The following is a 26,994-nucleotide window of genomic DNA, read 5'->3' on the forward strand; positions in this document are numbered from 1 at the left end:
ATACTATAAATTTTTTAACTTTTTGTAAGTATTAACTTTTTTGAAAGTTAATTTATGTTTTTTATAATAATGAAAAGTTTTAAAGAAAATTAAGTATGATGAATTATAATACTTATTTTCAAATAAATATTATTTAGCTAATAATACATTTGTTCTATAAATTTTTCAATATAAGAATTTAAATTCAAAAAAGTTTTATCACTGTTTCTAGTAAATTGTATCATTACAAAAATATTTTCAATATCTGATAAAACATTTTTATCTTATTTCAAAGTATACAATTCAAGAAATTTATCAATATAATTACAGCAGCACTATATAATTTCAATCGAAATGATACAATTCTTGCTGTACTTTAATTGTGAGTGTATTTTACAGTTTTTTTTTTACTTACAATTTGTGAATAATTTTTTTTATTCATTTAAATATCTTCAATTTTTCATGTAGTATCATAAAAGTTTTATACACATTAAGTACAGTAATATATTTTTTCAAAATACTTTACAACGGCATAATTAAATGTTAGTGGCTCCAAAAATAAAACTGTCTCCCACAATCGTCTTAAATTCCTCATTTCTTACGTCAATACAATTTGTCATTATTGAACAAAATTTGATGCGTCTATCAATTAACTTTTATATCGAGTTCGATGTTTTTCGTGTTAGTAATTCGCATTTAGGCCAATAATGATTAAAAAAATTGCATCAATTAGCTTTTACGCGATAATAATAATACACTTTACAGATAATTAATCTGTGCATCAAAATAAAAATTACGTGATCAGCATTGTATCCATTTATTCTTTATTATATTAATCTATTCAATAGAATAATTCATTCATAATAATGAATTATAATTTTCAAGACATTATTCAGTCACGACTAAGGCTTATTTGTTTTATTTTTACATTTAATAAACACCATTTCAGAATTATCATCATAAATAATGATTTAAGTGAAAGTTTAATCTACAATGACCATGGATAAATCAATAATATAATGTGATAATAACATGAAAACTATTTGTTTCCGTTAAAAAATCTATTGCTGATAATAATCCTTTAATAAGTTAATACTTTTGATTGGAGTTTATCTGCGCTTCATTTTGTAAATAATATTTACTTTTTCATTTATAATTGAAAGCATGAAGTAATTTTTTCAACATGATTATGTTTTCGATATTGATCTAATATTCAATTAATTGAGGAAATAAAAATGATTTTAAGAAGTTTGTTATAAAAACAATTTACTCGAAATTGATAATTAATTACTTGTAGATATAATTCATTATTGGTTCAACGCAATATGATGGCACTTTTAATAATAATTATGAGTTGAACAATGCGTTAAATTAGTACATAAATTCCTTTTGATAAATCTTATTCATTAACATGATTATTTTTATAAACTATAATTTCATCAGTATAATTGATCTTCGTCACACAAATCGCACTTAATATTTAAACGGTAAGTTAAAATTTTTAATATCTGTGAAAGCAAAAAAAAATTATTGGCTATTAGTATATTTATAAGCAATAAAAAACATTTTTTCAATGATAAATATTAAAACTTACCGATAATAATTAGGTTTAAATGGTCCAGCCTTATTAAGACCCATATATTTAGCTTGTTCATCAGTAAGTTCAGTTAAATGCGCATCGAATGTAGGTAGATGTAATGATGCTACATATTCATCTGCACAATATCAAAGAGCATAAAGATTAATTAATTGAGTCATATAGATGGATGTCATGTTAAGGGTGGTGAGTAATCCAATTCTAATTATTCATTGATTGAATGAATGCATTTAATAAATATGAATGTATGATTATAGAATCCAGTCTTATCAATAAGTATAATCAAAATCTGTTACTTTTAATAACTTCTAATAAATAGTAAATGATTCTGGAAAGCTCTATCAAATAATCTTTAAGAGAGTTCTAAAATTTCATTCAGGTCAGGGACTATATGATAAATATTCATGACTTGTAGTTATAAATTTTACATGTAGATAAAAAATACTTTTTATTCGATAAACTTACCCATTTTCTTAGGCAGTAAATATACGTCACTCTTATAACGACCAGCGGGTGCATTATAGAGCTCAATGAGAGCTAAAGCTTGAGTAGCAGCAGTGATAGATACAACAAATGATGGAATACTTGAACAAGACAAGTTTACCAATCTTCCTTCTGCTAAAAGTACGATTCGTTTTCCGTCAGGCCATATTACATGATCCACTTGAGATCGTACTTTCTCCCAGGTTAAATCAGGTGTTCGTAAACTATTCTATAAATTAGTTTAAAAGATTTATTTTAAATAGATAATGGCATAAACAACCAATAAATAATAAATTAGATTCGCAATAACAAATGCATAAAACTTACAACATCTATTTCGGTGTTACTATGACCCATATTACACACAACGCATCCGTTTTTCATTTTGTCCATATGTTCGCGTGTCACAACATTTTTATTCCCTGTTGCAGTTATGACAATATCGATATTTCTAATTATTTCATTTAATTTAATGACCCGAAAACCATCCATGCTAGAAGGCAATTATCGTAGTCGTAAAATAAAATTTGACTTTCTAAATTTTTGTAATAACAATAATAAAATTATTTTTACCTAGCTTGTAAAGCACAAATTGGATCAATTTCAGTTATGTACACAATACATCCTAAACCTTTAAGAGCTTGACAGCACCCTTTACCTACTTCACCATAGCCACAGATTACTACTTGCTTTCCTCCGAACATGACATCAGTTGATCGTCTTAAACTGTCGGATAAATATTAAAAATGAATTGATGAACAAATTGTTACTTTCAAAATCAGATATATCTGTGACTGATATTGTTCTGAGATAAATTAAAACAGACTTAAAATGTCTCATGAATTTTATGATAAATGAAATTAGAATGAAAATTACAAAATTGAATAATCTAATAATAGAAGTTGATTATAAAAAATATTAACATATAAATAAAAAAAAAACCATTAATAGAAAGTCCATCATAAAAATATCATAATTATTCTGTTGAAATAAAAAAAATGGTTTATTTGAAAATAATAATCTTATAATAAAAATTAAATATTATTTTCTTTAATGGTGTTGAGCTATTTAAAATTATTTGCAATAATTTGCTTTAACTTTATGATGGAATAAATTTTTATAGATCTTTTAATTTTCTTAGTTTTTTTTTTTTTAAATATTCAATATTCCAATAAACCTGCGGGGTTGTGTTATTAATAAAAATATTTGCTGTAAAAATATCTACTGGGTATGATTAGTTCTGAGAGCAAAACTGCCAACTATTGATTTGTTAACAGTGTATTATTTTTCAAGTCATAAATTTCACACTAAAAGCTTGATCTAAGAATAGAACAATATTGGCCACGGATACAATAACATCATTGTTTGATTCCAATGTTACCTATCAATAATACTTTCGCGGCAGCTATAGAGATTGTCAAACTTGGTTTTTGTTACACTATCATTTACATTCATTGCTGGCACTGAAAGTTTTCCAGCTTTTGATAACTGATATAGTCTATGAACACCTGTAACACTTTCTTCGACAATACCTGTAAAATTTATACTATATTGACATTCTTTAAATAACTCACATGCACTAGCTATAGGTGATTTAAAGCTGGTGTGTTTTAAACTGATTATAAGCTGAGTTTGACTTATTTTATTTCAAATGAAAAGTTTTGTTTTTCAAACCTACCTTGAATTGATTTGAACATTGAATTATATTTCTTGAGCATAAGATGGGTAGCATCACCACCATCATCTAGAATCATATTAGGTTGCCAGTTTTCGGCACATACGCATTTATCAATACACCACCAAAAATCTTCCTCAGTTTCTCCACGCCAAGCGAATACTGGATAACCAGCATGAGCTAAAGCCGCAGCTACTTCATTTTGAGTTGAATAAATATTACACGCAGCCCATCGTACTTGTGCTCCTAGTTCAACTAGAGTTTCAATCAGGACTGCAGTTTGTGCGTTTATATGAGTACATCCAACTATTTTTGCATTTTTTAATGGCTGTAAAAAATGATATACATGTGAATAATTATTCAAATTATCACTTTTATATGAAAATAAAAACAGTTGAATGTCTTTTGTGAGACAATGAAGCCTTTTAAATTCAATGCCATCGTACTTACGTTTATTGTAAATATATAAATATATTAAGTACATGTATAAATAATTAAATACCTTGTCATCCGCAGCACGTTTTCGCAATGCCATAATGCCAGGCATTTCTTGCTCTGCAATCTCGATTTCTCTTCTCCCAAAAGCATGTTGGTTAATATTCCTTACACAAAAATCTGTAAAGCCTTTTTCCGTTTTTTGGATTTTCTCCCGTGGTGATACATCATCTTCATCAGATGAGCTTCCTGTATAAGACGCTAATATTCAAACGAATGCCAAAAAATGATTGATTAGTGACATTGCATGATCTAGTGACGAGTGCATTAATGAATATAATTAATTATTCACATGGTATTCAATTTATGAAATAATAAAAGACTCAATTTCATCAATTCCATCTAATTCTCATCAACAACGGTCAATAAATATTTTTCATTATAAATTAGAAAGAAGTTTTATGAATTAGATTTCACAATATTGTCAAAGTACTAATAAACTGAGCAGATATTTGATTTCATAATAATAGCTGAGTAATAATTCAAATCAATTGTTATGGTTGTTTTTCAAAATGTCTATCACAATAAAATTTAGTAAAAATATCTTTTACTCTTTCATAAATCTACAAAAAAAAAATAAATTTAAAAAATGACTACACTTCATTCAATGATATGATAAATGTAGTGTAAGCAACTAATTGCATTCAAAGTGTTCATCAATTTATAACACTCAAATAAATTGATAATCAAAAGAATTTTTCACACCATAAATAACAAATTTTTACCAGAAGAATAACTGTCATTGCTGCTTGCTGATAAAGAACGGCTACGGTAACGGCTGGATTTTTTCAAAGCTCCTGATTTTGATTCCTATAAACATAAAACCAAGTAAGTAATGATAAAAAACTGTTTCATTAATATTTTATTATCATTAATAATTGCAAGTAATGGTAAAATGACTACAAAAATAATAAGTCTGAGTATGAAACTATATTATGTTGAAATGAATATCTACGTGCTTATTTATTTGAATGATTTATAGGACCAAGTGAAAAAGGGATAATTGAAGCTTTTCCTTGCGGTTTTGTGGGTGTGTCGGCTGTAGTTAATAATAATTAATTGCTGATAAGTAAAGTATATCAGTAAGTATGTGTATCAGAACTTAAAAATATTATTAACATTGAATTTGAAGTTATGAGCTCTTTCATTTAGCAAATTGATAAAAATTGTGAATATTGATCATGCAATGAAGCATAAAAAATATTATAATTATTAATACAAGTTTAATGACAATGTTATGTAAGTTAGTCAAAGTGAGTATTAAAATTGAAATATTAGTAATTTATTTAATTATACGTAAAAATAATAAGCAGATAAAAATATAAGTCAATTCATTAACAATTGTTAGTATATACCAATAAATAATAGGTATATTGAGAAATAATTATTATTAACGAATAACGATTATAAACAGTTTTAAGACAATACAAAAATTTTTAATCATAATGATTTTATTAAGAGTAATATAATAATAACAGTTAAATTGATAAAAACATTATATGGACAATCATAAGGATTCAAGCGATCCTCAAAGAGCGAGCATTTCTATTGCAAAGGGTAAAAAAATTTACTTTCTGATTCATACACATATATTCTTACTTACTAATTTTGTTCTCGGGCCGTGAAAGGCATTTTTTGATGCCTCTAGGCTCTGAAATCACAATAACCACCATTTCATAATTTAAACGTTTTACAAATTTATGGTGTTGGCCTTGGATGGTTACAAGATTTTCGACATCCTTTTTATGTGTCTTATTTTTTTTTTTTAATGTTTTGATTTGTTATGGAGTTAAGCAGGGTTAAGTGGGCCAATATATCAGCTACACCTATTCAACTATTTTATTTGTAAGAATACTTTTTCAATTACTGTAAGTTGTTTCTAATCAATGTCATTTATAAAATGTTTTCGAGGCTTATTTGTATAGGGATTGATTAAAAAAATTACTTTTAAGATTTTATAGGACATCAAAAATCTTCAAAGATAAGAAAAAAACATTTTAATATCAAAATACTTGAATTACTTTGATTAATACCAATTCATTTGTATTATTTATTTTGTTTTTTTTTCTTGTCATTGCTTTATTTAAAATGAGATTTGGAGCCAAATATCTGTTTATGTATTTTTATCGGATGTCATATGTCCAAATTATTTTATGAATCAAACTCATATAAATATGTGAACCCTCTTCAGTATTTTAATACCAACTAAAAACTTAAATGTGTTTCAACATATATGAATGAATTTAAATTTTTAAAGGTTGACTAGATACTGCATAATAAAGTGCATATTTATAAAAAAAAATATTCGGTCGTGTTTCTGTGGTGCACTTAGTGATTTGTCTACATTCTATCACTAATTGTGATCTTGATTGAGACTAATATCTAACAAGTCATAATTGACATGAATAAAATAATGCTCTATATGTATTAAAAAAGTAAAGCACACATTAGAAATATTTTTTCATATTTAAACTGAAATAATAATACATGCATTTTTATATAAATTTATTGATTAATCAAACCAAAACAAACATTTTCTAAAAATAGTTAAATCGAATTCATTTTCATATCTTCAGTGGCTGGAAATTTATATAAACACTCATATTATTACTGCAACAAAAGTTTATGTATAGAATCATTTATTTTAATTAATATTCTATTGTAACAGCTGAAAAAATGAGATCACCTAAATTGTATTCGTTAATTGAAATTATTTAATAGTATTTGTTGGTCAGAGAACAATTAAAACAAAACAAAAAACATCTGTCAACTATTTTAAATTCATTGTATACATTAATATTATATAACATTTGCATGTGACAGCACACAAGTAACACAAGGTCTTTTTTCAGTTGTAAATTAATAAATATTTGAATGCCAAAATTTATAAATAAAATCAATTTGCTTTCAGAGATATTGCTTGGAAAATTTTTAAATATTTAATAACACATATTTATTGTAAACAATAATAGAAATTATTTAAATGCAATACAAATAACCAAGAGTAGAAATTTGTAATACAGTAGAGAAAAGCCGCTTCTCCACGAACAAATTATTTATGAATTTCATAAAATAATAACCTAAATGTTTTTATTTAAAATATAATTATTTATTTCTTCAATTATTTTACCTTATTTACAGATGCTGGATCAGTAACTGGAGTATCAGTTACGTTAATTCTCACGTCTTTCCTAGAAGACACAGTGTTCGAGCCATCTGCACTATCCGCCATTTTAACAAATACTCATCAGATACCCAACATACGTGTAATATATACAAGCATAGAATCAGCTGGTTGAATGTCGTTGGATGGCGTTGAGAAAACATCACGGGGTTTAACAGGGACGTATCTTCATTGAGGTTCAAAAAAATATCTTCTCATCAATAAAATAAATTACACGATTAAATTTTTTAGTCAATCAATTATTATTGATTTTAAAAAAATAATAAAAATAAATAAAATTTTACTAAATATATATTTACAGGATATTATTTTATAAGGATTAAATGATATTAATATATTATATTTTTGGTAATTTATTTTCTATCGATTGTAAGATGATACACAATAGAAAAAAATTATTGACCAGCAGCTGTGGCTGGAGCAGCAGCAGCTTGTGCTTGTTCCTCACGGACACGATCTTTTTTAAGTAATCCCATAAACGAAGCCTTATCGGCTGCAGTTTGGAAGCGACCATGTCCAAATTTGGAGCTTGTATCGATGAATTTCAAGTTGATCTTCTCCAATGCTGAGCGTTTAGTATGTACAAGCAGAGACTATTGAAAAAAAAATTTAACCAATTAAAATAAATTATAATATTCTGTTATTTTAAAAAATTTTTTTAAAAATATCAGTCCTATCATTCAATATCATATATGTATCATAATAAAAATATAAGGCTCTATTAGAGTTCATCATACGTAAAAATTCTGATTATGAATAAAAAATATTAGTATCTTGTCTTACCTTACGAAGGGTAATAACTCGCTTTTTAGGTCCCATACAACAACCTTTAATCATGATAAAGTCATTGTTGACTTCACCGTAATGAGGGAATCCTCCCATTGGTGTAATAGATTTTTCGGTCAAATCGTATTCAGTTGATGCATTGTTTTTCACAATCTGTTGATAAATTTATTCAATTAGTTTTTTGAATAAAGAAATAAATTTGTTACTTATTTTGGAGGCCCAAGATGCTCAAGTTAAGTAAAATGGGTACTATGAACAATAAGTATTAATTTTGCCTTAAGGGGGGGTTTAAACGAATCTTCAATTAAAATAAAGATTCATTTAACAAGAAGGCTACAGTAATCTATAAAAATATTTTAAATATACCTGTCCATCTGCAGCGTAAATTCCTTGTCCAATCCTGTAGATTTTTTTATTCATTTCTGTACGATGATGGTAACCCTTTTGACCAGCACGGGCTACAGTGAATGATACTCTACTGGGATGCCAAGCTCCGATACAGGCAACTTTTCTCAGACCTTTATGAGTTTTACGTGGCAATTTCTTTGTGTGCCAACGTGAAGTAACACCTTTAAAATTAATATTTCTTTACGTTAATAATTTAATTTTAAATAATTCAACTAGAAAAATATAATATCATTGAAATGAAGTTGAAAAAAAATATGAAAAAGGAATTTTTTTAATAAAAATTGCTACTATAAAATAGATATCAGTAGGAAGGCAACATTGTACTCTCATCAATGATTTCAGTACATGTATTCATCATTTAGTCTATTTATAGTATGATATAATTTATAAAAATATTTGAAAAATTGAATTAAATGGCTAGCATCATTTATTATTTAACACCTTCGATTAGAAGGGGATTAACCATACCTTTGTATCCTTTTCCTTTAGTAACACCAATTACATCAATCATTTCATCAGGAGCAAAAACATTGGTAATCGCAATCGGTTTTTCTAGATGTTCTGAAGCCCATTTAACTTTTTCTTCAATAGTTCCACCATTCAATTGAATTTCCATGATGTTGGATTTTTTCTGTCTTTGTCTCAAGAGTTTCATCTAAAAATGAAATATTTTATTAATTATTTTATCCATAAAATATTGTTTATCAATTGATTTTATCATAGCTAAAATCAATTACCTGAGTATGAGCAATAATGCGAACGACTTTGCAGTATTTGATGATTTTAGCAAAATCCTTCTCAATTGATTTTTTTCCCAAAGGATCCTGCCATTTCTTGCTTGCTTTTGTGAAAGCCTTCTTCTTACTCTTGTACCTAACAAAATAAATGGCACATTCCATCTTCAGGTAAATCTGTAACGTGTTGGCCTCATCGTAATGAGCGGAGGCCAAACACAATTTTGGATCAACCGCAAGCCGAGGTAAAAATCTCGTGGTTGATTCCAAAGAAATTCTCTCTTCGTTCGAGCGGAGAGCTGATTGAATGTTATTTAATAACATGTTCAAATAATTTTTATAATGGAAAAATTTTTTATAAAAAACAAAAAAATTGAAAAAAGAGTTTATGTATCAAGAACAACTAATTAATAATTTATACAAACCAGTTCTTGTAGAATCGTCTGCGACAATCTTCAGACAGATGTTCAGCCCAAACAGTGGTGAGTGCTCGAAGACCATGTGGAGTTTCGATATAACCAACAACTCCAACAACAATCATTGGTGGAGTTTCAATTATTGTTACAGCTTCTACGATTTCCTTCTTATTGACCTCTGTTCATAAAAAAATAATGTTAATAAAACGAGCTTTGATAAAATGATAACTTGGTGAATATTAAACTTAAATTGTGCAAAACATGGTTTGTCCCAGTTGTCATTGTTCAATGAACTACAATGAGATTATGGAATATGCCTTACTCCCGCACACAACTAATCAAAGATTAGAGGGTAGGATTGATTTTCGACACTGTGGCTTAGAATATACTGCACAAGATCAAGCAGCTCGTGAACCACGACTCCCAATAGACAAACATACAAGATATCTATCCAAAGGAAGTGCAAGCGTCGAGGAGAAAATAATTGTCTATACTTGAAGTAATAAACTCACTTGATCCAGGACGATCAGCTTCACGAACCACGTGAGTCATACCAGCTTTGTAACCAATAAAAGCTGTTAAATGAACGGGTTTGCTTGGATCATCCTTTGGGAAAGCCTTGACTTTTCCACGATGACGTTGGGATCTTTTTTTGGGATAGAATCCCATAGATCCATGGCGAGGAGCACTGAATTTTCGATGGGACTGAAATAAATTTACAATTTTAAAAGATTGAAACTAATAGTAACTATAATCATTTAATTATTTTATAATTATTTCAGACCGCCCTAGAAAATTTTCTTCATGGTTATTCAGTTTAAACCATAAACTTTGAATCTAAATCATCATCAAGTTTCAGTGATTCTAATTGAACATGTGGCACTTATAGATTCTAGTGTGTGATTTTTATTAAGTACTGTACTAGTTGAAAAAATAACTAAATTCAATAAATATTATAATCAACGAAAAGTTTATTATTCAATTTATAATTAAATATTATTGCTATTAATTAATTGAAGGGGATGCTTCCAAAAAAACTCGATTATTATATTACACGCTACTCACCATTCTGAGTCCAAGATGCAAATGGAAGAGGCCAACGTTGGGTATTTCAATGAAGGCAACTTTGTAGTTTCAAAATGGCCGATCCATTGTTACCAATCGTAAAATTATATCACAAGAAACTTAAATTATAGATGGCGCGTAAGTTAGATTTTTAAGGCGCGATCTTTTGAAAAGAACAAAAAAAGAAATACCATTAAAAATTATTTAAAAATTAATCTATTATTTATTCATCTTAAGAATATAAACATTCAACTTTGTCTGAATAAAAAATTCTTAAATACGCAGTACAAAAAATAACTATACATTGTTTCAACAAATTTAAAAAAATATTACTTTCAAGTAATCAATGTAACTTTCTTCTCGTCCGTAATGAGCGCGTTGATAGTGCTGGGGAAGCTAATGGCTGGAATAGAGAGAATAAAAATGAACGGATTATTTTCAATACAACTTTTTAAGAATAATAAAATTAATAATAATATTTACCTCACACGGAATATCTACTTCAACACATGAGTCATCAGTATGAGTATACAATTTTTTCCAACGACCTTTTCGTTCCGACGATGGAAGTGGCATAGACGATTTAACAGCATTCCGTGTTGTACGTCTGAAAAAATTGAATTTTTTGAATAGTGAATACATTTTTTAAATATTAGAAATATACTTTTTCCTGCCTTAAAATACATACTTTGATTCAGAACCAGATGTTTCACTAAGATTGATTTCCGGAATATTCGGTGAAAACAGAGGGTCTGCAACCTTCCTATTTCTTCTGCCTCGTCGTTCTGGCATTGCTTCTTCATCTGATGTATTATCTTCTTTTTCTTTTTGATTTTTAGTTTCTCGTAGTGGTTTAGAACGAGTTTTCGATGGTGCACGAAATTCTTTACTTTCCTTTTTATCTTTCTGTAAGTTCACCATTTCATTTTTAACTGTATTCAATTCTATTTGCATGTTTTGTAAAGCGTCTTCATAACTTTTTACAACTTCATCCCGATTTTTTTGGAATTGATCAAATTCGTGTTCTTTTTTATCAATAGTATTAACTAAATTCGAATTTAATTGCTCTAATTCGTCTAATTTTTTCTTTAATTTTTCTGTATCTACAACTGTTGATTCTAAACTTAATATCTTAGTTTGCAAACTTTTATTTAACTCGTCAGTTTTTTTTAAATCATCTTTAGTGTCATGGAGTTCTTTCAGCACTTTTTTTAATTGTTCTTCAGTTCGTTTGACATCTTCTTCATGCATATTTGTTTTAAGACTACTTTTTATATCATTCTGAAGACGCACAATTTCTTCATCTTTATCAACCAATTTTCTCATTGATTCTTCTAATTTTTTTTCAAGTGATTTTATTTTAGTTTCATTGTCTACTAATTTGGATTCATGAACTTGTTTTTCAAGTTGACACTGTTCTATTTGAGCATTTAATTCATTGGTTTTTTCTTTTAAAAGTTCTAAATCTTTCATTTTGTCTTTTAACGGACTAATTTCATCAATAATTTTTTTCTGATCGGCTATTTTATCTTCAAGTTCAGTAATCTGAGATTGATAATGACTTTTGTATTTGTTATAATCCGCATCTCTTTCTTCTTTCATTTTAATAAGTTCAGCTGAAGAAGTTTTTTCAGAATCTTTTAGAGTTTCATTTTCTTTTTCTAATTCATTAATTCGGTTGTTCAAAACATCAAGTTGTATTTGCATTTTTTCCAAAATCTCTTCTTTTTTTTGAAGATGTTCATCTAAAACGTTTTTCTCATTCAAAACTACTTCAAAGTTATGTATTTTTTCGTTTAAGATTTCGACTTGATTTTTTTCTTCTTTATATTTCTCCTCCAATTCATTATAATCATTTTTTATTTTTTCTAATGACTCAATATTAATAGTCTTGTACATAGTATCATCAAATGAAGTTTGAAGCATTTTATTTTCGTTCAAAGTAGTGAAGCTTGTCTGATTACTTTGGTTTAGTAATTCAATTGGTGATGTTTGACAACTACTATTAGATGATTCTATTTCTTCTTTCTTAACATTTTCTGTTTGTTCTATATTTGATGAAATAGATTTTGATTCTAGTTTCTTTTCTATGATTATAATATAGTCTGTTTGTTTTGTTAAAAGTTCTTGTAGACTGTCCAATTCATTTTGTAAATCTTCTATTTTCTCGTTCTTAATTGCTAATTTATCGTAAAGTTTCTCAACTATTTTGTCTTGTCGTTCACATTCATTCTCCATCTCAATAAATTCCTGAGTGGCCTCATTGAGTCTAGCTTTGAGTGTAAGATTTTTCTTCTCTTGCTCTTCTAACTGTGTCTTCAATTCCTTAACATAACTGGAAAGATCACTGTTTTCGGAAATATTATCTTCCAATGTTTTCCTTAAATTGTTCGATGATTTTAGCTGCTCTTTAATCAGCCCTAATTCATACATAATTGTATTTTTTTCCTGCACAGCTGAATTTTTTTCTTTAACTACTTCTTTTAATTTGCCTTTCAAATACAATACTTTCGTTGATAATTTATCCATTTCTTGTTGCATTTCTTTTACCTGTTCACTTTCACACGTTTCCTCATCATCATCATCTTCTTCTTCATCATCAGTACAGAAGCGCTTGCGTTTTTTACTTGCTAACTGAGAAATTTTGCTTCTGTAATAGTTTTCAACTTTTTCTAATTCCCATTCACGCAAATTTTGTTGTTCCTCTTGGACATTTTCAATTCGATTTCTATAATTGTTTTCCAGTTGTTTAATTATTTTCTCATACATTTGTCCCATCTCTTGACGAGTTTCCATTTCTCTTTTAAGAATTGACGCCTTTAAACTATCTACTTCCTGCTTTAATTTTACATTTTCAGTTAGTAAATCATCATAATCCTCAGTTTGAATGCTATTTTTATCATCATCATCAGATAATGTTTCTTCGACAATATTTTCCAATTCTGTAGGATATTCTGTTGGATTTTCCCAATCGATGATTTCTTTTTTGCTTTTCATCAATACCTGAGAAAATCTTGTTTTCGATATTTTCCGTTTTGATGGCTTCTTTTGTAAAACAATTTTTTTCGCTATAGCAGCAAAATTTAAAACATTCTGAGTTTCTACATATAAATTAGGCATAGGATTAATATTGACGATTAGAACAATTGGCTCTTTTCCAGATAATGGTTGTTGAAATAAGCGCGTTAATTTTGATTCCCTGAATGGTCCAACATGTTCGTTACGTTGCTTTATAGTTTGTCCTTCATAAATAGATTTTAAACATCGACCAAGAACTAATAGGCTAGTGTTAATATTTTGTGCTTCTTTTAATCGTTCTCCAACGTTAAGTGTCTTTTTCAAACGCTCCGAGCCAGCCAGATCACAGAAGGAAAAAGTACTTACTTCTACTGAATCAGGATCGTTATCTTTGAAAAATTTCAGCAATTTTATTGTAAATATACAATGAGATCTTGAACTCCGAGCATTTAATGCTGTTGCAGCTACTTTTAGATTATATTGACCTGCCATCAACACTTGAAAAGCTTCAGACCCGGAAGTTACAAAAATTGATTTCAAACCTTTTATATAAGCAACTCCATTGCTGTTAGTAAGAAGTTTTAAGCTCGGACGATTCTTCTGAAGACTATCATTGTTGAGTAAATCATATATCGACTCATTATATATTTCAGCGAAAGATACCCAAACAGCATATCGAGCATTGGTTTGTTCACTTAGTCTCTCTGGAAATTCTTCTGCTTCTAATAGCTTCTGCATTTCTTTGTAAGTATTAATATATTGATTTCTATCAGTGGTACTGAAGGCTAATAATTTATTTTTTATATCTAATTCTTGAGCTCTTTCAATTGGAGATAACATTACAACATTGTTATTATTTACAGGTTTATAGTTGGGTAATGATTTGGCATCTATTTGAGAAAAAACGTACTCGAGGCCGCGTGGAATAATTCCTGGAGATGATGTGGTACCTTGTAGAGTAAATGTCTTACCAGAATTTGTTGTACCTGTAAAAACGCAATATAGACATTTGAACATTTATGAATAATTAAATTTTTAGTTCCACATAAAATAAAAAATAATTTACCATAAGTCATTATAGTGGCATTGGAGCCTGAGAGAAATTCTTGCATTTGAGACTTAACAACTCGATTAAAAAACTGACTTTGAGTTGTCTCAGGACCAAAAGTTTCTGTGAAGGTGTATCTTTTGCATATTAATTCTGGCTCTATTGAAGAATGAGATCTAATAGTTGAATTACTTAGACAGTCTTGACTAGGTATTTTTGTTAATAAAGTAGTTGAGTCAAAAATGGAGAAAGCCTCCTGTTGTTGTTGATTAAGTTTTATCTTTTTTGGGAAAGGCTTAAGTCTTAAGTACACTTTAATTGTTTGGGTTGGTAATAAGTCAAGGCTTGGGCTAGCTTCTAATACAGATTCTTCAGTTTCATAAAGTGATAATAAATTTTTTTTCTGAGCCGCTGATGGCCCAGGACGTTGCCCATAAGCTAATATACTTGGATCTCGACCATATAAGTAAGAGACTTCAGTAGTCGTCAATGAATTAGATGGTCTAATAGGATCTAGTGTATCATCCACCTGAGGACCACGATAAATACAATTAAAATCATAACAATGAATTTCCAAGATACAAGTTTATTCATATCAAATACCTTCAAAAATTGTATATTATCCTCACTCATGATGAAATTATTTACTTTTATCAGAATTTATATGATACACAATTGTAATTAAACTTCAATGCACCTCATTGCAATCTTCTACCGCCAAACTACTTTTTACTCTCGAATGTAGAAAAACGACTGATTGACGGTTATACATTTAAAGCGACTCCTGCGCACAAACAAAAGATTTCATTGGTTCATTTTAGTTTGTATTTTATCCGTATCTGGCAGTATAATACAATTCTTTAAAGAATATTGTTCTGACACCTGGTGTACGAAAAAAAAATACTTTTGTATAATCCATTTTATCAACAAAAAAGTTAATTTACACATGCTCAGAAATAAAAGTGTAAATGAGAAATGTACAATTATTTTTTATATGCAAAGTTTTCAGAGGAATATTTTTTAATTAACTGAAGGATTGGTTATAAATTAAATCCATTAGAATTTGTATTCAATAAATCAATCAATAAAGCGTTATAACAAATATGTCAACAATAACACGTGTGTAATGGTAAACGATAAAGTTTTCTTCTGAAAATTCTTTAATTTTTACAATAAAAATTTGGAACAATTCTTTAGTAAAGCATTATCATTACATTCAATAAGATCAACAATTGTATGTATGTTTTTATTTTTCTATAATACTATAAAATAGCGATCATATTTTTTATATACGTACGATAAACATGTTTAATAAAAGTATTATTTTTTATCAGTTATTAAAAAAATACGTATCCTATTTTCTTGTAGAGAACTTTTAATCAAAGATGCTTGGACTTCGGAATTTTTTGACATTATTAAAGGTTTCATCTAGACAAACACTACCTCCTTTTGTCTTGCAATCACCAAGAAATTTATTGCATCATTTATTTCAAAACAAAAATTGGTTTCATCATTCAAGTATAAAATATGATAAACCTGAAATTAATCAGGTTGAACCAAAACCAGAAGAAAAAGAATTAACGAAACATCGTGTTGGAGCTTTAGAAGGTAGATTGATGATAAAATTTAAATGTAAAAAATGTAGCACAAAGAATACTCATACGATGTCGAAATTGGCTTACACGAAGGGCATAGTAATTATTTGCTGTGATGGTTGTAAGAATAATCATCTTATCGCTGATAATTTAGGATGGTTTGGAGTCATTGATTCACATACAAATATTGAAAAAATTATGCTAGCGAAAGGTGAGAAGGTTCGGAGAATAAATTCATATGGAGAAGTATTTGAAGCAGTTGAAACAACAGATGCACCGAAAGATTAAGATAACATGTAATTTCATAAATTACATTGTTTATTGTTGTAAATAAAAATAATATAATTTACGTCCTGTACATAAGTATTTATATTAAATACATTTTTATCATGAAATATAAGCTAAATATAATCTAATATTATTATGATATTCAGAAATTTTTTCACCATAAAGTAATAAAACTGCTATCTAAATGTATACACAATCTAGAAATCATTTTTATCTACTGTTTACAGAATAAATTGCTATCCTTCAATATTTCTGATAAACACAATAATCATATCAGCTATTGTTTATATTAAACAAAACCTCTCACCATTATTTTCACATACTTTTTTTCGATCAACACCGTTCAACAATTGTTACCAGTTTGAATCAAGTAACATTCAATGAATTTCAAATAAAGGATTGAAATTTAAAAATGAAAATTATGTAATTTACATACACATATTAGATAGTTTTTAATCAATTGATGAAATTAGAATAAAATATAATGCTTATAATGATCGATTTAAAAAAATTGGTGATTTTTTAATGAGTTCATCAAGTTTACTTTTAAACACTTCACTTTGTATAGGTTCATTGAGTTGGCAAAAAGGATTTTTTACAACATACTCAACATAAACCTGACTATATAATTGTTGTAAAAGTTGTCGTACATTTTGTGAAATATTGTCCGTATTTATCACAAACTTTAATCCTGAGGGTGTTTCTAAATAATGTAATGTATATTTGCTTGTTTTATAATACAAAAATCCTTCCTTAGGGTCTAACGGTGATATTTTATTTACGAATGATTTAATTGAAAATAACATTCCATACATAAGCTTAGCTTCCTGAAATAAATTATTTTTTATCATTAATTGAATTTTCGTTAATTATTTTATTAAAATAAATTTATTTCCAATAAATATATATACTTCTTCTTTCGTGATGCCAGATTTATTCAATCTGTTCCATTCAGCATAATACAACAGTACTCCATTTCGCGAAAAGATATACAAATTGTGGACTGTCATTTTTTTGTTTGAAAATTAGACAAGAAAAAAAACTAACAATACATACACAAGAAAATTTTAATTATTATTAATAGAGAAAGGTCAATTTGTTAAAGAATTACATAGTTGACATATTTTTTGACTATTTGGTTAGGATATTTTGTTTTGGAGCTAAGAATTTTGTCGTTTCATGAAAACGAAGCTGACTGATTCCTCCTATCTTAAAACAACAACATAACCTAACGATTCAAACGAAATTCAGTCGTTCATCAACACAAAAGTTTAGTGTACAATTTTTTTTTTCTATCTTATCTTTTTCTGTAATTATTATTAAAAAACATTCACCATGTCTTATATGTTATCACATTTACATAATGGATGGCAGGTTGATCAAGCCATTTTATCTGAAGAAGATCGAGTAGTTGTAAGTATTCCAATAAGTATTATAAGATTACTTGTAAATAATTGCTTTATAACTTGAAAGAAAATGTCTTCCACTATTGATCTATTGAATTTATATATATTTATTTCTTAGTTACAGTATAAACAATAACTGAAATGTTCTTGATTTCTAGGTAATACGTTTTGGTCATGACTGGGATCCAATGTGTATGAAAATGGATGAGGTATTGTACAATATTGCAGAGAAAGTGAAAAATTTTGCAGTAATATATTTAGTAGATATTTCGGAAGTTCCTGACTTCAATAAAATGTATGAATTGTACGATCCGTGTACTGTTATGTTTTTCTTCCGGAATAAGCATATTATGATCGATCTTGGAACAGGAAATAACAATAAAATAAACTGGACTCTAGAAGATAAACAAGAAATGATTGATATTATTGAGACAGTTTATCGAGGTGCCCGTAAAGGAAGAGGTTTAGTAGTTTCTCCAAAAGATTATTCAACAAAATACCGTTATTAATTTATTTTATGTAATTTATTAATAGCAAATTAATTATTAATTCAATTTTATATTCATTATCAAAAATTAATTTCATTTTACACTTATAATAAATAATATTATTCTAATAGGTATTTAAATAAACAACTTTTTTTATAAAAATCATTCTTTATATTTATAAAATCATGATACTAAACAATATTTATTAATACTATACTTTTATTGTTTAATTAAAACGACGTATCCAATAATTCTGAAATAAAATATATAGATTATAAAGAAATAAGTATACAAAAATAAAAATATATATATATATATATATATAAATAAAACTTACTTTGAGAAACGATTGGTTCATTAACTTCCGCAGTTGGTTTAAAAAAATGATGAAGTATGGAAAAATTATTAGTTCTACTATCGCTATTCAAGTTTTTTGATAATGTTGTCGATAATAACGTTTGTTTTTCTTCTAAATATAAATTACTTTTATTTATTGGATAACTTATTGTGTTGTACCTGACTGAAATAGAAAACAGAATTTTGAAAATAAAAAATACAAAATAATTATAAAATACAAAAAAAGACCAATCACACATAAGGTGCCAGAAATAAATGAAATAATGAACGAATAATAATAAAAAGTGAAATTAAAAATAGTTGTCATTTACCAATTGGAGTTTCATTAGAATTAATACAAATAGCAGATGTTGATTTTGAAAACGGGTGTCCTCTAGTTAAAAATGAATGATTTTTTGATTGAGTGTTTTCCGTTGCTGTTATTGTTGATGATGATTTTAAAATAGGAGATGATAATGATGGTGAAGATGATGATAAAGTCATTGATGTAGATGATTTCAATATCTCTTCTGCTGACTGAATAGATGATGATATGCTATTTTTTTTAACTAGAACAAAACATAATGTACAATGATATATTTAAATTAGAACAAAGACAAAATCAAATTACTAGCAAAAGAAACTCAGATGTTCAAAATATCAAAAAAGCCGTAAGAAAAAGAATATTAAATAACGTAAAGACAAATACAAATGAAAAAACAACAATGGCAAACATCACAAAATGATACAATTACACTTCACAAAAACACAATAACTTATAAATTATTTTATCACAATGATTACTTAATCATTTTCAATCTTGTAATCATACCTTGTAAGTTTATTTTTATTTCATTATTTATGTCGTTTCGTGACTCTCATTCTGCAGTAGACAAAGAATTTTTAACGTGTTAAGTTATCTATAGAGTATGGTATTTATTTAGTTATATTTACGAAATAATAATTATGATTTTGAATATAACATTAGAAAAGTAATGGAAAGCTAATATTTTTAATTGATTATAATCAATAGAAAATTACTTCTAATAAATATAACAATTAATATAAATTATAAGAAAAGAATAAATTTGATAATCAAATTTTACTTACGAGTTTCAAGGCTGCTTACAAGATTTGTCATCGAGTTGTCATTTTTCTTATTATTAAAATTATTATCTGTTATAGGATCCACTGATGGTGGTTTATCTAGAATAAAAAGTAATTTAAGAAATATTATTGCTCAATAATTTATCCAAATAATCACAAAAAACGAAAAAACTTACAACTTTTTGAAAAATAAGGATTTTTCAATACTTGTCTTATGCAATTATAAATATAAGCGTATTGGGTCTGGAAAAAATTTGATTTCAACATTAATTTTTTTCAACTAATTCTAATAATGAATACCTCGAATACTTACTTCTCTTTGTACCATATTTATTCTATGATGTCTTAATCTATAAACTGTGCCGAAGACATCTAATTTTCTATTTTCTTTGATGTGTTGCAATAAAATATCTATCGCAATAAGGGTTCCTGTTCTACCAATCCCTGCACTAAAATGTTAAAATTTTTGTTTAGTATCAAGTAGTTAACAATTTACAATTAACAATTATTTGAATAAATTTAAATCTCTATTAACCTGCAGTGAATGACAATAAGACCACGATTAATAGCAGCATTACGTCTTACAGTTTGACAGAAATTTATCATCGGATCATAATCCTCAGGAACATCATGATCCGGCCAATCTTTGAAATGTAGATGAATAATATTTCTTTTTTCGTCGTTCTATAAGTAATGATAAACAATAATTAATTAATCAATCATTGATAATTTTATGAAATAAAAGAAAATGATAAAATACAATTTACTTTTTGTAAAATCAATGTTCTTTGAGTAAAAGTTCGATAATCAAGTTCGGAAGAACATCGAATTGAAAAATTTTCATATGTAAAAGTTTCACGTATTGTAGGAAAATACTGATGACATTTTTCTTTATTTTTCTCGACCAATTGAGTCAACATAACGATTATTTTGACATCATATTGATCAATCATTCTCCAAAAATCATAAGTTGTTTCCTCTTTTGGTCCTTGACATGCTATGTATTCTTCCATACCACTAAAACCCTGTGAAATCAAAGCATTGAAGATATTCACAGAAAATCTTATTTTAAAGATGTGATTAGATATACGAACCTTAATGAATGACGCGTTTATGTAATCAGTATTTGGATCGTTATCAATGATATTTAACTTAACTCTTGAAAAATCATCTGGAAATAAAAATAATTAATATTTTGTTTTCAAAGTTTTCAGATCAAGATAGTATGTAATGAATTTTTTTCACTGAAAAATGAAAACAAGATAAAAGAATGATTACATGGTAAAACATCCGTATAACGATTCTTTTTTCGATTTGCCTGTAAACACGCAGTGTTGGCTGGCATTTGTAAATCAACACTCAATGTTTGTAATAACTGAAACTCATTGCTCAATTTTCCTGGATTATCAGCTAATTGTTGACAGTGGGCTATAAATTTTCGTCTATTAAATGGAGTTGGAACTGGTGATCCAGGCATGTCTGAGTGTAAAAATCGTCTTAATACTCTAAAAAATATTTAAAAAACCACAAGATAATTATATCATTATTAACCAACTGTGCTTTAAAATAACTGAAATTTACAATAATCATTTTATTTACTTACATCTGTAATGAACATTTTCGTATCAAAAGCATCATAGTAATCAAAATTCCCAATGAAAGTACACCTAAAATTGATCCAATGACGGTTGATACTTGTATTTCTGCATCTAAAATATTAAAAAATTTTAATTTTTATAATAATTCATGTTAATTTAAAACGTTAGAATTTTTTTATTCAAAAATTAACATCTTTGTAATATGAATGTTTATAATCTTACTTGTCTTAACAACAAATATTTTAGAATCTCGATATCCACCAGTAGTAAAAGCTCTCATTCTCACATCATACCACTCATCAGGATTTAATGGCCCATTACAGTAAGATCTTTCATATTTTTTCATTGATAATTCTTCACATGTCTCCATATCATCGCCAATCACAAATTTAAGTGCTTTCAATCTTCCATAATCCACAACGTACGCTAAAATTTTATTAATAGTGTTATAATTTAATTGCATTCAAATAGTTTGTCAAAAAAACTTACAAATATGTGTATTAGCACAGAATTTGATGGCTTGATATGGTATCGTAAAATCTTTTTGTTTGGATTCAAACCAGGATGCAGTGTTGTCTAAATACGTTTCAGGATCAGTATTAATCCTTGAAAAACTTTCATTATTATATCCAGCTTTGGCAACAATAATAGCATAACATTTAATATCTCCATTGGTATTAGGAAATAGTGGAAGTAGAATAGTTGCAGTAGATGTTGTTCTACGTGCTTTGAATGGATCAATGGTAATTTGATTAGTGTAATTATCTGGTGGTAATGGTGGAACTAAAAATAATGTTATAATTTAATGAAGTGGTTGCTTTAGTTTAGAGTCAATTTATTTAAATACTTACTGCCTGCTGGAAATGAGCCTTGTATTTCTACAATTTCACCCAATTCCTTGTAATCTTTAACTTTTCCAGATACGTTAAATAGATATGAATATTCGTCTTTCAATGATAATTTTTTTCTACAAGTATCATTGAAACAAGGTGTACTAAAAGTTTCATTGATGTAATGGTTTTCAAAATTTTTTCTCTGACCAACTCCTGTTATATTGAACAACTCAATTTCAGGTCCATTAATATAACAAGGAAGTCCCCAAATTAAGTAAGCATCAAGAATGTTAGGATCAAAAGAATTCATGGATAGATTGAAAGTTAAATCGGATACTGGTCCGGAAGCTGTAATTGAAGCCAGTAGATATTTATATACAATTCTCCAATTAAATACACTGTAAGGTAAAAACACCAAAAGTTTGACACCTATTTTTTTCACTTACCTCCTGGTGCCGTTTCAAAAATTACTTTATTGTCACTATAATTTCCCCATCCAGCCTCTGTCTTGGCTCTAATATTAGCCTCGTAAACAGAATAAGGACTTGCATAATTATAAACCAATGATGATGAATCTCCTGATATACCAGTAATATTTTTTCTGAAATGAGTAATGTTTCCACACCAAACTGGAATATGAAATTTATAGTACCAAGTCAAATTGACTTCAAACATTTTTATATGTCCTGGTAAATATTCTGGTTGCTCCCAAGAAAGAACAAATTGATTGTCAGTAAAATTGTGACATGATAATTTTGGTGAAGATGGTGCTAAAATATATTAAACAATATTACTAAATATAATCTCAGAATGTTATTAATGAAATAAAGTATTGATGTTCTAAGTTACCGTCTTCTAAAGTTTGTACAGGAATAGGTTGACTTTGGCTACTATTTCCTTGCGAATTAGAAGCAATACTATAACAATTATATTCTGTATAAGGTGAAAGACTCTCAACTGTAATCGTTGTAATTTCATTGAAAATAATTGTTGAAGAATTTGCGTTCAATCCAGAATAGCCGTGACCTAAAGTTTTTGTAGAAACACATTCAGTTGTTATTTGAATATCCTCGCAATTATTGAATTCATTTAATGGTAACTTCCATGTAATGTTTATAGAACGATTAGTGGGTATCGCTAACTTGAAATAAGGACTATCAGGAACTGCAAAAGATATCATTTATTAAAAACGAATGTATGAGTTTAATAATTAAACAGTAATTCATCAACGTTGATTTAATAAAATAATAAGAAAAATTTTGGAATACTACTTACCAGGTGCCAACGTTCTATTGGAAGTGATTTTTGCAGGTTCATTGTTATTACCATTTTTGTCTACAGGAATAATAGTAACTTCATATGTACTGCAAGTCTTTAATCCAAAAAAAGTGATTGAAGTTTCTGTGGTATTTTGTATTAAAAAATCTTTTGGCGAGGTTTGTCGATAGATTAATATTCGATATTCAAACACACAAGTTGCACCAACTGGAGCTGTCCACATAACTGTTAATGAATCCTTTCCAGTTTCTGTTGATACAGAAGAAGGTGCTCCAGGTTCTAAACAAATTTAATAAATAAATTGAACAAAAACATTTTTTAATGATTATAATATATCTAAAATAAGACTGTAATATTTACTCATAAATTCTGTTGATCCGTTGACATAAGCATTTCCAAATTCACCATTCTTACGAATTATAGTAAGAGTAAAATTATAATTTGTGCATGGGATTGCATTAGTTACATTATATGCCGTTGTAGTAGTTTGAACAGTTTGGCAACCATTAAAATTACAGTAAGTTAAATTATTTTTGCTAATACAATCATTGTTTGGTAAAGCCCAGGAAACTTTTATCCAATCAGGACCACTTGTTAACTTCAAAGAATCCTTATCAACTAAATAAAATAATAAATATTTAGTAAACTATTTATACCAATGATTATTTCATGGTCAATTATTCAATATTTTTTGATCAAATTACCTATTAAAGCTGTACTATCTATTACAAGTTTATGATGTCCACGAGTGGTATTAGTAGCTGGAAACACTCGAACTTCATATGTTGTGCAAGCAAATAAATGAGTTATTGTATAGTTAAATGTTTCATTATCGGTGCGGCAAGCTGCCACAAGCTTGTTTTCTTTGGCGTTGTACCATTCAATAATATACCACTGAACTTCATATCCTTCTTTAGGTTCCCAAGCCACTACTAGCGATGATTCATTAGAAGATTTTATCACAACATCACCGACCGTGAAATTTGTATCTGAAAATTATCACCCTTTAATGAATAATTCAATATTTTGATAAGTAACAGAATTAAAAGAAATAATCTATAAATCATACCAGGGCTTGTATTCATTGATGTCAAGGTAGACTTTACACCCAGTTTGTTTTCATAACTAGATATCTCTTCTTTTATGTCTTCATACTGCATTTCTTCACATAATGTATAATTAGTCACTACCGATTCTTCTACAGGTTTATCAGTTGAAGTAGGAGTTGACGAATCATCAGTAGTATAAGGATTATCTGTAGTTTCAGTACTATCTTGTTTCGTTGTTGTATCAATAATATCTGTTGTTTTTGACAGAATTTCTTTTGGTTTAGTTTTAACTATCATCAGGTCTGCACCATTTTTATATGAATTTTCATTAAAAAATTCATCCGGAACTATATCATCATCCAATTCATTGAAAGATTTTGTGTTCGCCGTAATTTGATAAATAATACTATTTATAATAAAATAATTTAAGATGATGTATTTCTTAGTAATCAACATTTTTGTCATTTACTGGTAAATTCTATAAAACAAATATTTAGTTATTAGTATCATTTTTTATTAATAGGTCTACTTTTTTATTTATTTCTTGTAGAGTAAATTAATATTTGTTTATAAAATATGTATATTATAATCTGAATATTGATTATTAATAATAATCATCAGTAATCAATGACCTTATAGCGTTCATTTTCCGGAAATGTAATATTTAATAACTATGTAAATAGATTGCAGTTTAATATTTTTTTTATTTATAACGGTACAAATAATTGTGAATTTCAATGTAGGATTATATTTCACAATTATATGAGATTTTTTGAATTATAAAAAAAGAGAATAATTTACTTACATTCATAAAACAATTAAATATATACTGTTGAAGAGATCCATGTTTTCACAAATTTTTACAACACTTAATACACAACTTCTAGAGACTAGAAAATTCTTTGAAAAAACTTAATTAATTAATAATTTTTAAATTTACAATTTTATAGAAAATAAATATTTGTACAAATTGCTGTTAAGTTTTTCTTAGAAGAGAATTGAAAACAATGCGATGTAATGGAAAGTCTGAGAAGCCAGACGACTGACAATTCCAACTTGTTCAACACTTGATCTAGACTGTCACTCTTCTTCTAACTGCGATATCACTGATAAGGTAAAAATGTATTCACCACTTTATCATTTAGCTCAAATTTGTTTGCTATCTTTCATACACTTTTAACACTTTAAACGGCCCTCTTACCAATAATACAATAATAATAAAATACATTTTTTAGCAACTTTTATGTATTTAATTATATAAAATAGTAAATTCATAAAAATATTAATTTTAAACTGAATATAAAATTCTAATGAAATCAATTAGTTATAAAGCAATTGAAAATAATTTTTATGCAATTGGTAGAAACGGAGTGCAAAATATTTTACTAGAATATTTGACAAGCAAAAGTTTTGAAGGAAATTAAAACTCGAAGACTAAAGTAGATTTGAAAGGCCTAGTATAGGTAGTCTAAAAAGAAGCTGCAGATGTAGAAAGAAAATAAGATGAGAGAGGGAAAATAAGTGCAGGCCTACCCCCACAGAGATAATTTATTTTCAAAGCCTTATATTCTTCCCTCGACTCATTTTACATCTTCAGGTACTTCTGACGCTGGTGATCCTTCAAACCTGTTTGTACCTAAGATCCTTCACACACACACAAATGTGTATATGTATACGTAAACTGCATACAATGCATTAAGAAAACCCAAAGAGACCTAAAGGACTTTACTTCCAAGATGTTTTTTACCATCATCACGGTAGATGAATAAGCACTTCAGTTAACTATATTGAAAAATTTCCGACGGCTGTGATAAATGCTCGAAATTTTGAATAATCTATTAGCATGAAAAATAACAATCGACTGCTAATGAACAATCGAATATAAATAAGTGCAAAAATCATTTTCTATGCTTACGTATTCTTCAAAATTTTTTTCATCTTTCTCACAATTAACATCCCATTTACTCGACATCTGGTGTCAACATGGGTTTAAAATTGGCGTCAAAATTGTAATTTTTTATTTTTATTATTTCAGTACTTCTATTTTTGTTTTGTAATATTTTTCTTACGTTAAATGATAAAATTAAATTCTCTAATAATATATTAAACGTATTAAAATATTGATACT

At 27.6% G+C, this 26,994-nt stretch overlaps 7 protein-coding genes and 1 non-coding gene across 18 annotated transcripts; 2 read left to right on the forward strand and 6 right to left on the reverse strand.

Moving 5' to 3' along the window:
* Nucleotides 1-221: 221 nt before the first annotated feature.
* LOC118072564 (adenosylhomocysteinase-like 1) lies at nucleotides 222-7,497 on the reverse strand. Of its 5 annotated transcripts, none has more exons than XM_035092541.1 (11): nucleotides 7,360-7,490; nucleotides 5,833-5,880; nucleotides 4,955-5,039; nucleotides 4,237-4,418; nucleotides 3,738-4,062; nucleotides 3,441-3,591; nucleotides 2,633-2,785; nucleotides 2,387-2,552; nucleotides 2,042-2,288; nucleotides 1,574-1,694; nucleotides 222-1,487 (listed from the first exon to the last, which is right to left on the reverse strand). In XM_035092541.1, exons 1-11 carry the CDS (start codon nucleotides 7,459-7,461, stop codon nucleotides 1,481-1,483), a joined length of 1,587 nt encoding a protein of 528 aa, XP_034948432.1. In that variant the 5' UTR covers nucleotides 7,462-7,490; the 3' UTR covers nucleotides 222-1,480. The 5 variants fall into 5 exon arrangements, with proteins under 5 accessions (XP_034948432.1, XP_034948434.1, XP_034948430.1 ...); XM_035092539.1 differs by having other exon boundaries at nucleotides 223-1,487; nucleotides 4,237-4,430; XM_035092543.1 differs by lacking the exon at nucleotides 5,833-5,880 and having other exon boundaries at nucleotides 7,360-7,497.
* A 253-nt stretch (nucleotides 7,498-7,750) lies between these two features.
* RpL3 (ribosomal protein L3) lies at nucleotides 7,751-10,917 on the reverse strand. Its single transcript, XM_035092544.1, has 8 exons — nucleotides 10,823-10,917; nucleotides 10,270-10,462; nucleotides 9,767-9,935; nucleotides 9,345-9,480; nucleotides 9,076-9,262; nucleotides 8,566-8,768; nucleotides 8,197-8,352; nucleotides 7,751-8,006 (listed from the first exon to the last, which is right to left on the reverse strand). Exons 1-8 carry the CDS (start codon nucleotides 10,823-10,825, stop codon nucleotides 7,809-7,811), a joined length of 1,245 nt encoding a protein of 414 aa, XP_034948435.1. The 5' UTR covers nucleotides 10,826-10,917; the 3' UTR covers nucleotides 7,751-7,808.
* LOC118073047 (small nucleolar RNA U43) lies at nucleotides 10,532-10,606 on the reverse strand. Its single transcript, XR_004691066.1, has one exon. It is a non-coding gene; the product is annotated as a small nucleolar RNA U43 (small nucleolar RNA).
* Nucleotides 10,918-11,065: 148 nt separating the features above from the next.
* On the reverse strand, nucleotides 11,066-15,660 carry LOC118072707 (kinesin-like protein KIF20A). The gene is made up of 5 exons (XM_035092784.1): nucleotides 15,492-15,660; nucleotides 14,907-15,417; nucleotides 11,511-14,826; nucleotides 11,306-11,429; nucleotides 11,066-11,225 (listed from the first exon to the last, which is right to left on the reverse strand). The coding sequence occupies exons 1-5, from the start codon at nucleotides 15,519-15,521 to the stop codon at nucleotides 11,166-11,168; spliced, it is 4,041 nt and encodes a 1,346-aa protein (XP_034948675.1). The 5' UTR covers nucleotides 15,522-15,660; the 3' UTR covers nucleotides 11,066-11,165.
* A 171-nt stretch (nucleotides 15,661-15,831) lies between these two features.
* Nucleotides 15,832-16,899, forward strand: LOC118072822 (DNL-type zinc finger protein-like). 3 transcript variants are annotated; one of them, XM_035092948.1, is made up of 2 exons: nucleotides 15,832-16,126; nucleotides 16,257-16,899. In XM_035092948.1, the coding sequence occupies exon 2, from the start codon at nucleotides 16,274-16,276 to the stop codon at nucleotides 16,769-16,771; it is 498 nt and encodes a 165-aa protein (XP_034948839.1). In that variant the 5' UTR covers nucleotides 15,832-16,126; nucleotides 16,257-16,273; the 3' UTR covers nucleotides 16,772-16,899. The 3 variants fall into 3 exon arrangements, with proteins under 3 accessions (XP_034948839.1, XP_034948838.1, XP_034948840.1); XM_035092947.1 differs by having other exon boundaries at nucleotides 15,832-16,122; XM_035092949.1 differs by having other exon boundaries at nucleotides 15,859-15,953.
* On the reverse strand, nucleotides 16,840-17,933 carry Bet5 (blocked early in transport 5). The gene is made up of 2 exons (XM_035092950.1): nucleotides 17,683-17,933; nucleotides 16,840-17,598 (listed from the first exon to the last, which is right to left on the reverse strand). Exons 1-2 carry the CDS (start codon nucleotides 17,779-17,781, stop codon nucleotides 17,260-17,262), a joined length of 438 nt encoding a protein of 145 aa, XP_034948841.1. The 5' UTR covers nucleotides 17,782-17,933; the 3' UTR covers nucleotides 16,840-17,259.
* A 22-nt stretch (nucleotides 17,934-17,955) lies between these two features.
* On the forward strand, nucleotides 17,956-18,742 carry Dim1 (thioredoxin-like protein Dim1). Its single transcript, XM_035092951.1, has 2 exons — nucleotides 17,956-18,184; nucleotides 18,336-18,742. Exons 1-2 carry the CDS (start codon nucleotides 18,107-18,109, stop codon nucleotides 18,684-18,686), a joined length of 429 nt encoding a protein of 142 aa, XP_034948842.1. The 5' UTR covers nucleotides 17,956-18,106; the 3' UTR covers nucleotides 18,687-18,742.
* A 117-nt stretch (nucleotides 18,743-18,859) lies between these two features.
* Nucleotides 18,860-25,927, reverse strand: Ptp52F (Protein tyrosine phosphatase 52F). Of its 5 annotated transcripts, XM_035092530.1 has the most exons (21): nucleotides 25,672-25,927; nucleotides 24,887-25,344; nucleotides 24,522-24,806; nucleotides 24,178-24,435; nucleotides 23,815-24,096; nucleotides 23,389-23,703; nucleotides 22,986-23,309; nucleotides 22,558-22,887; nucleotides 22,196-22,489; nucleotides 21,929-22,132; nucleotides 21,712-21,817; nucleotides 21,387-21,613; nucleotides 21,203-21,279; nucleotides 20,876-21,133; nucleotides 20,644-20,792; nucleotides 20,422-20,557; nucleotides 20,285-20,351; nucleotides 20,112-20,207; nucleotides 19,334-19,570; nucleotides 19,003-19,185; nucleotides 18,860-18,918 (listed from the first exon to the last, which is right to left on the reverse strand). In XM_035092530.1, exons 2-21 carry the CDS (start codon nucleotides 25,329-25,331, stop codon nucleotides 18,896-18,898), a joined length of 4,296 nt encoding a protein of 1,431 aa, XP_034948421.1. In that variant the 5' UTR covers nucleotides 25,332-25,344; nucleotides 25,672-25,927; the 3' UTR covers nucleotides 18,860-18,895. The 5 variants fall into 5 exon arrangements, 4 of the variants coding, with proteins under 4 accessions (XP_034948421.1, XP_034948424.1, XP_034948425.1 ...); XR_004691018.1 differs by lacking the exons at nucleotides 18,860-18,918; nucleotides 19,334-19,570 and adding an exon at nucleotides 19,834-19,921 and having other exon boundaries at nucleotides 19,048-19,185; nucleotides 25,672-25,925; XM_035092533.1 differs by lacking the exons at nucleotides 18,860-18,918; nucleotides 19,334-19,570 and adding an exon at nucleotides 19,834-19,884 and having other exon boundaries at nucleotides 19,048-19,185; nucleotides 25,672-25,925.
* Between the last annotated feature and the right edge of the window lie 1,067 nt (nucleotides 25,928-26,994).

This window comes from Chelonus insularis, unplaced genomic scaffold (genome assembly GCF_013357705.1).
Source record: "Chelonus insularis isolate UGA/USDA-ARS -01 unplaced genomic scaffold, ASM1335770v1 contig_94_pilon, whole genome shotgun sequence".
Classification (NCBI taxonomy): domain Eukaryota; kingdom Metazoa; phylum Arthropoda; class Insecta; order Hymenoptera; family Braconidae; genus Chelonus; species Chelonus insularis.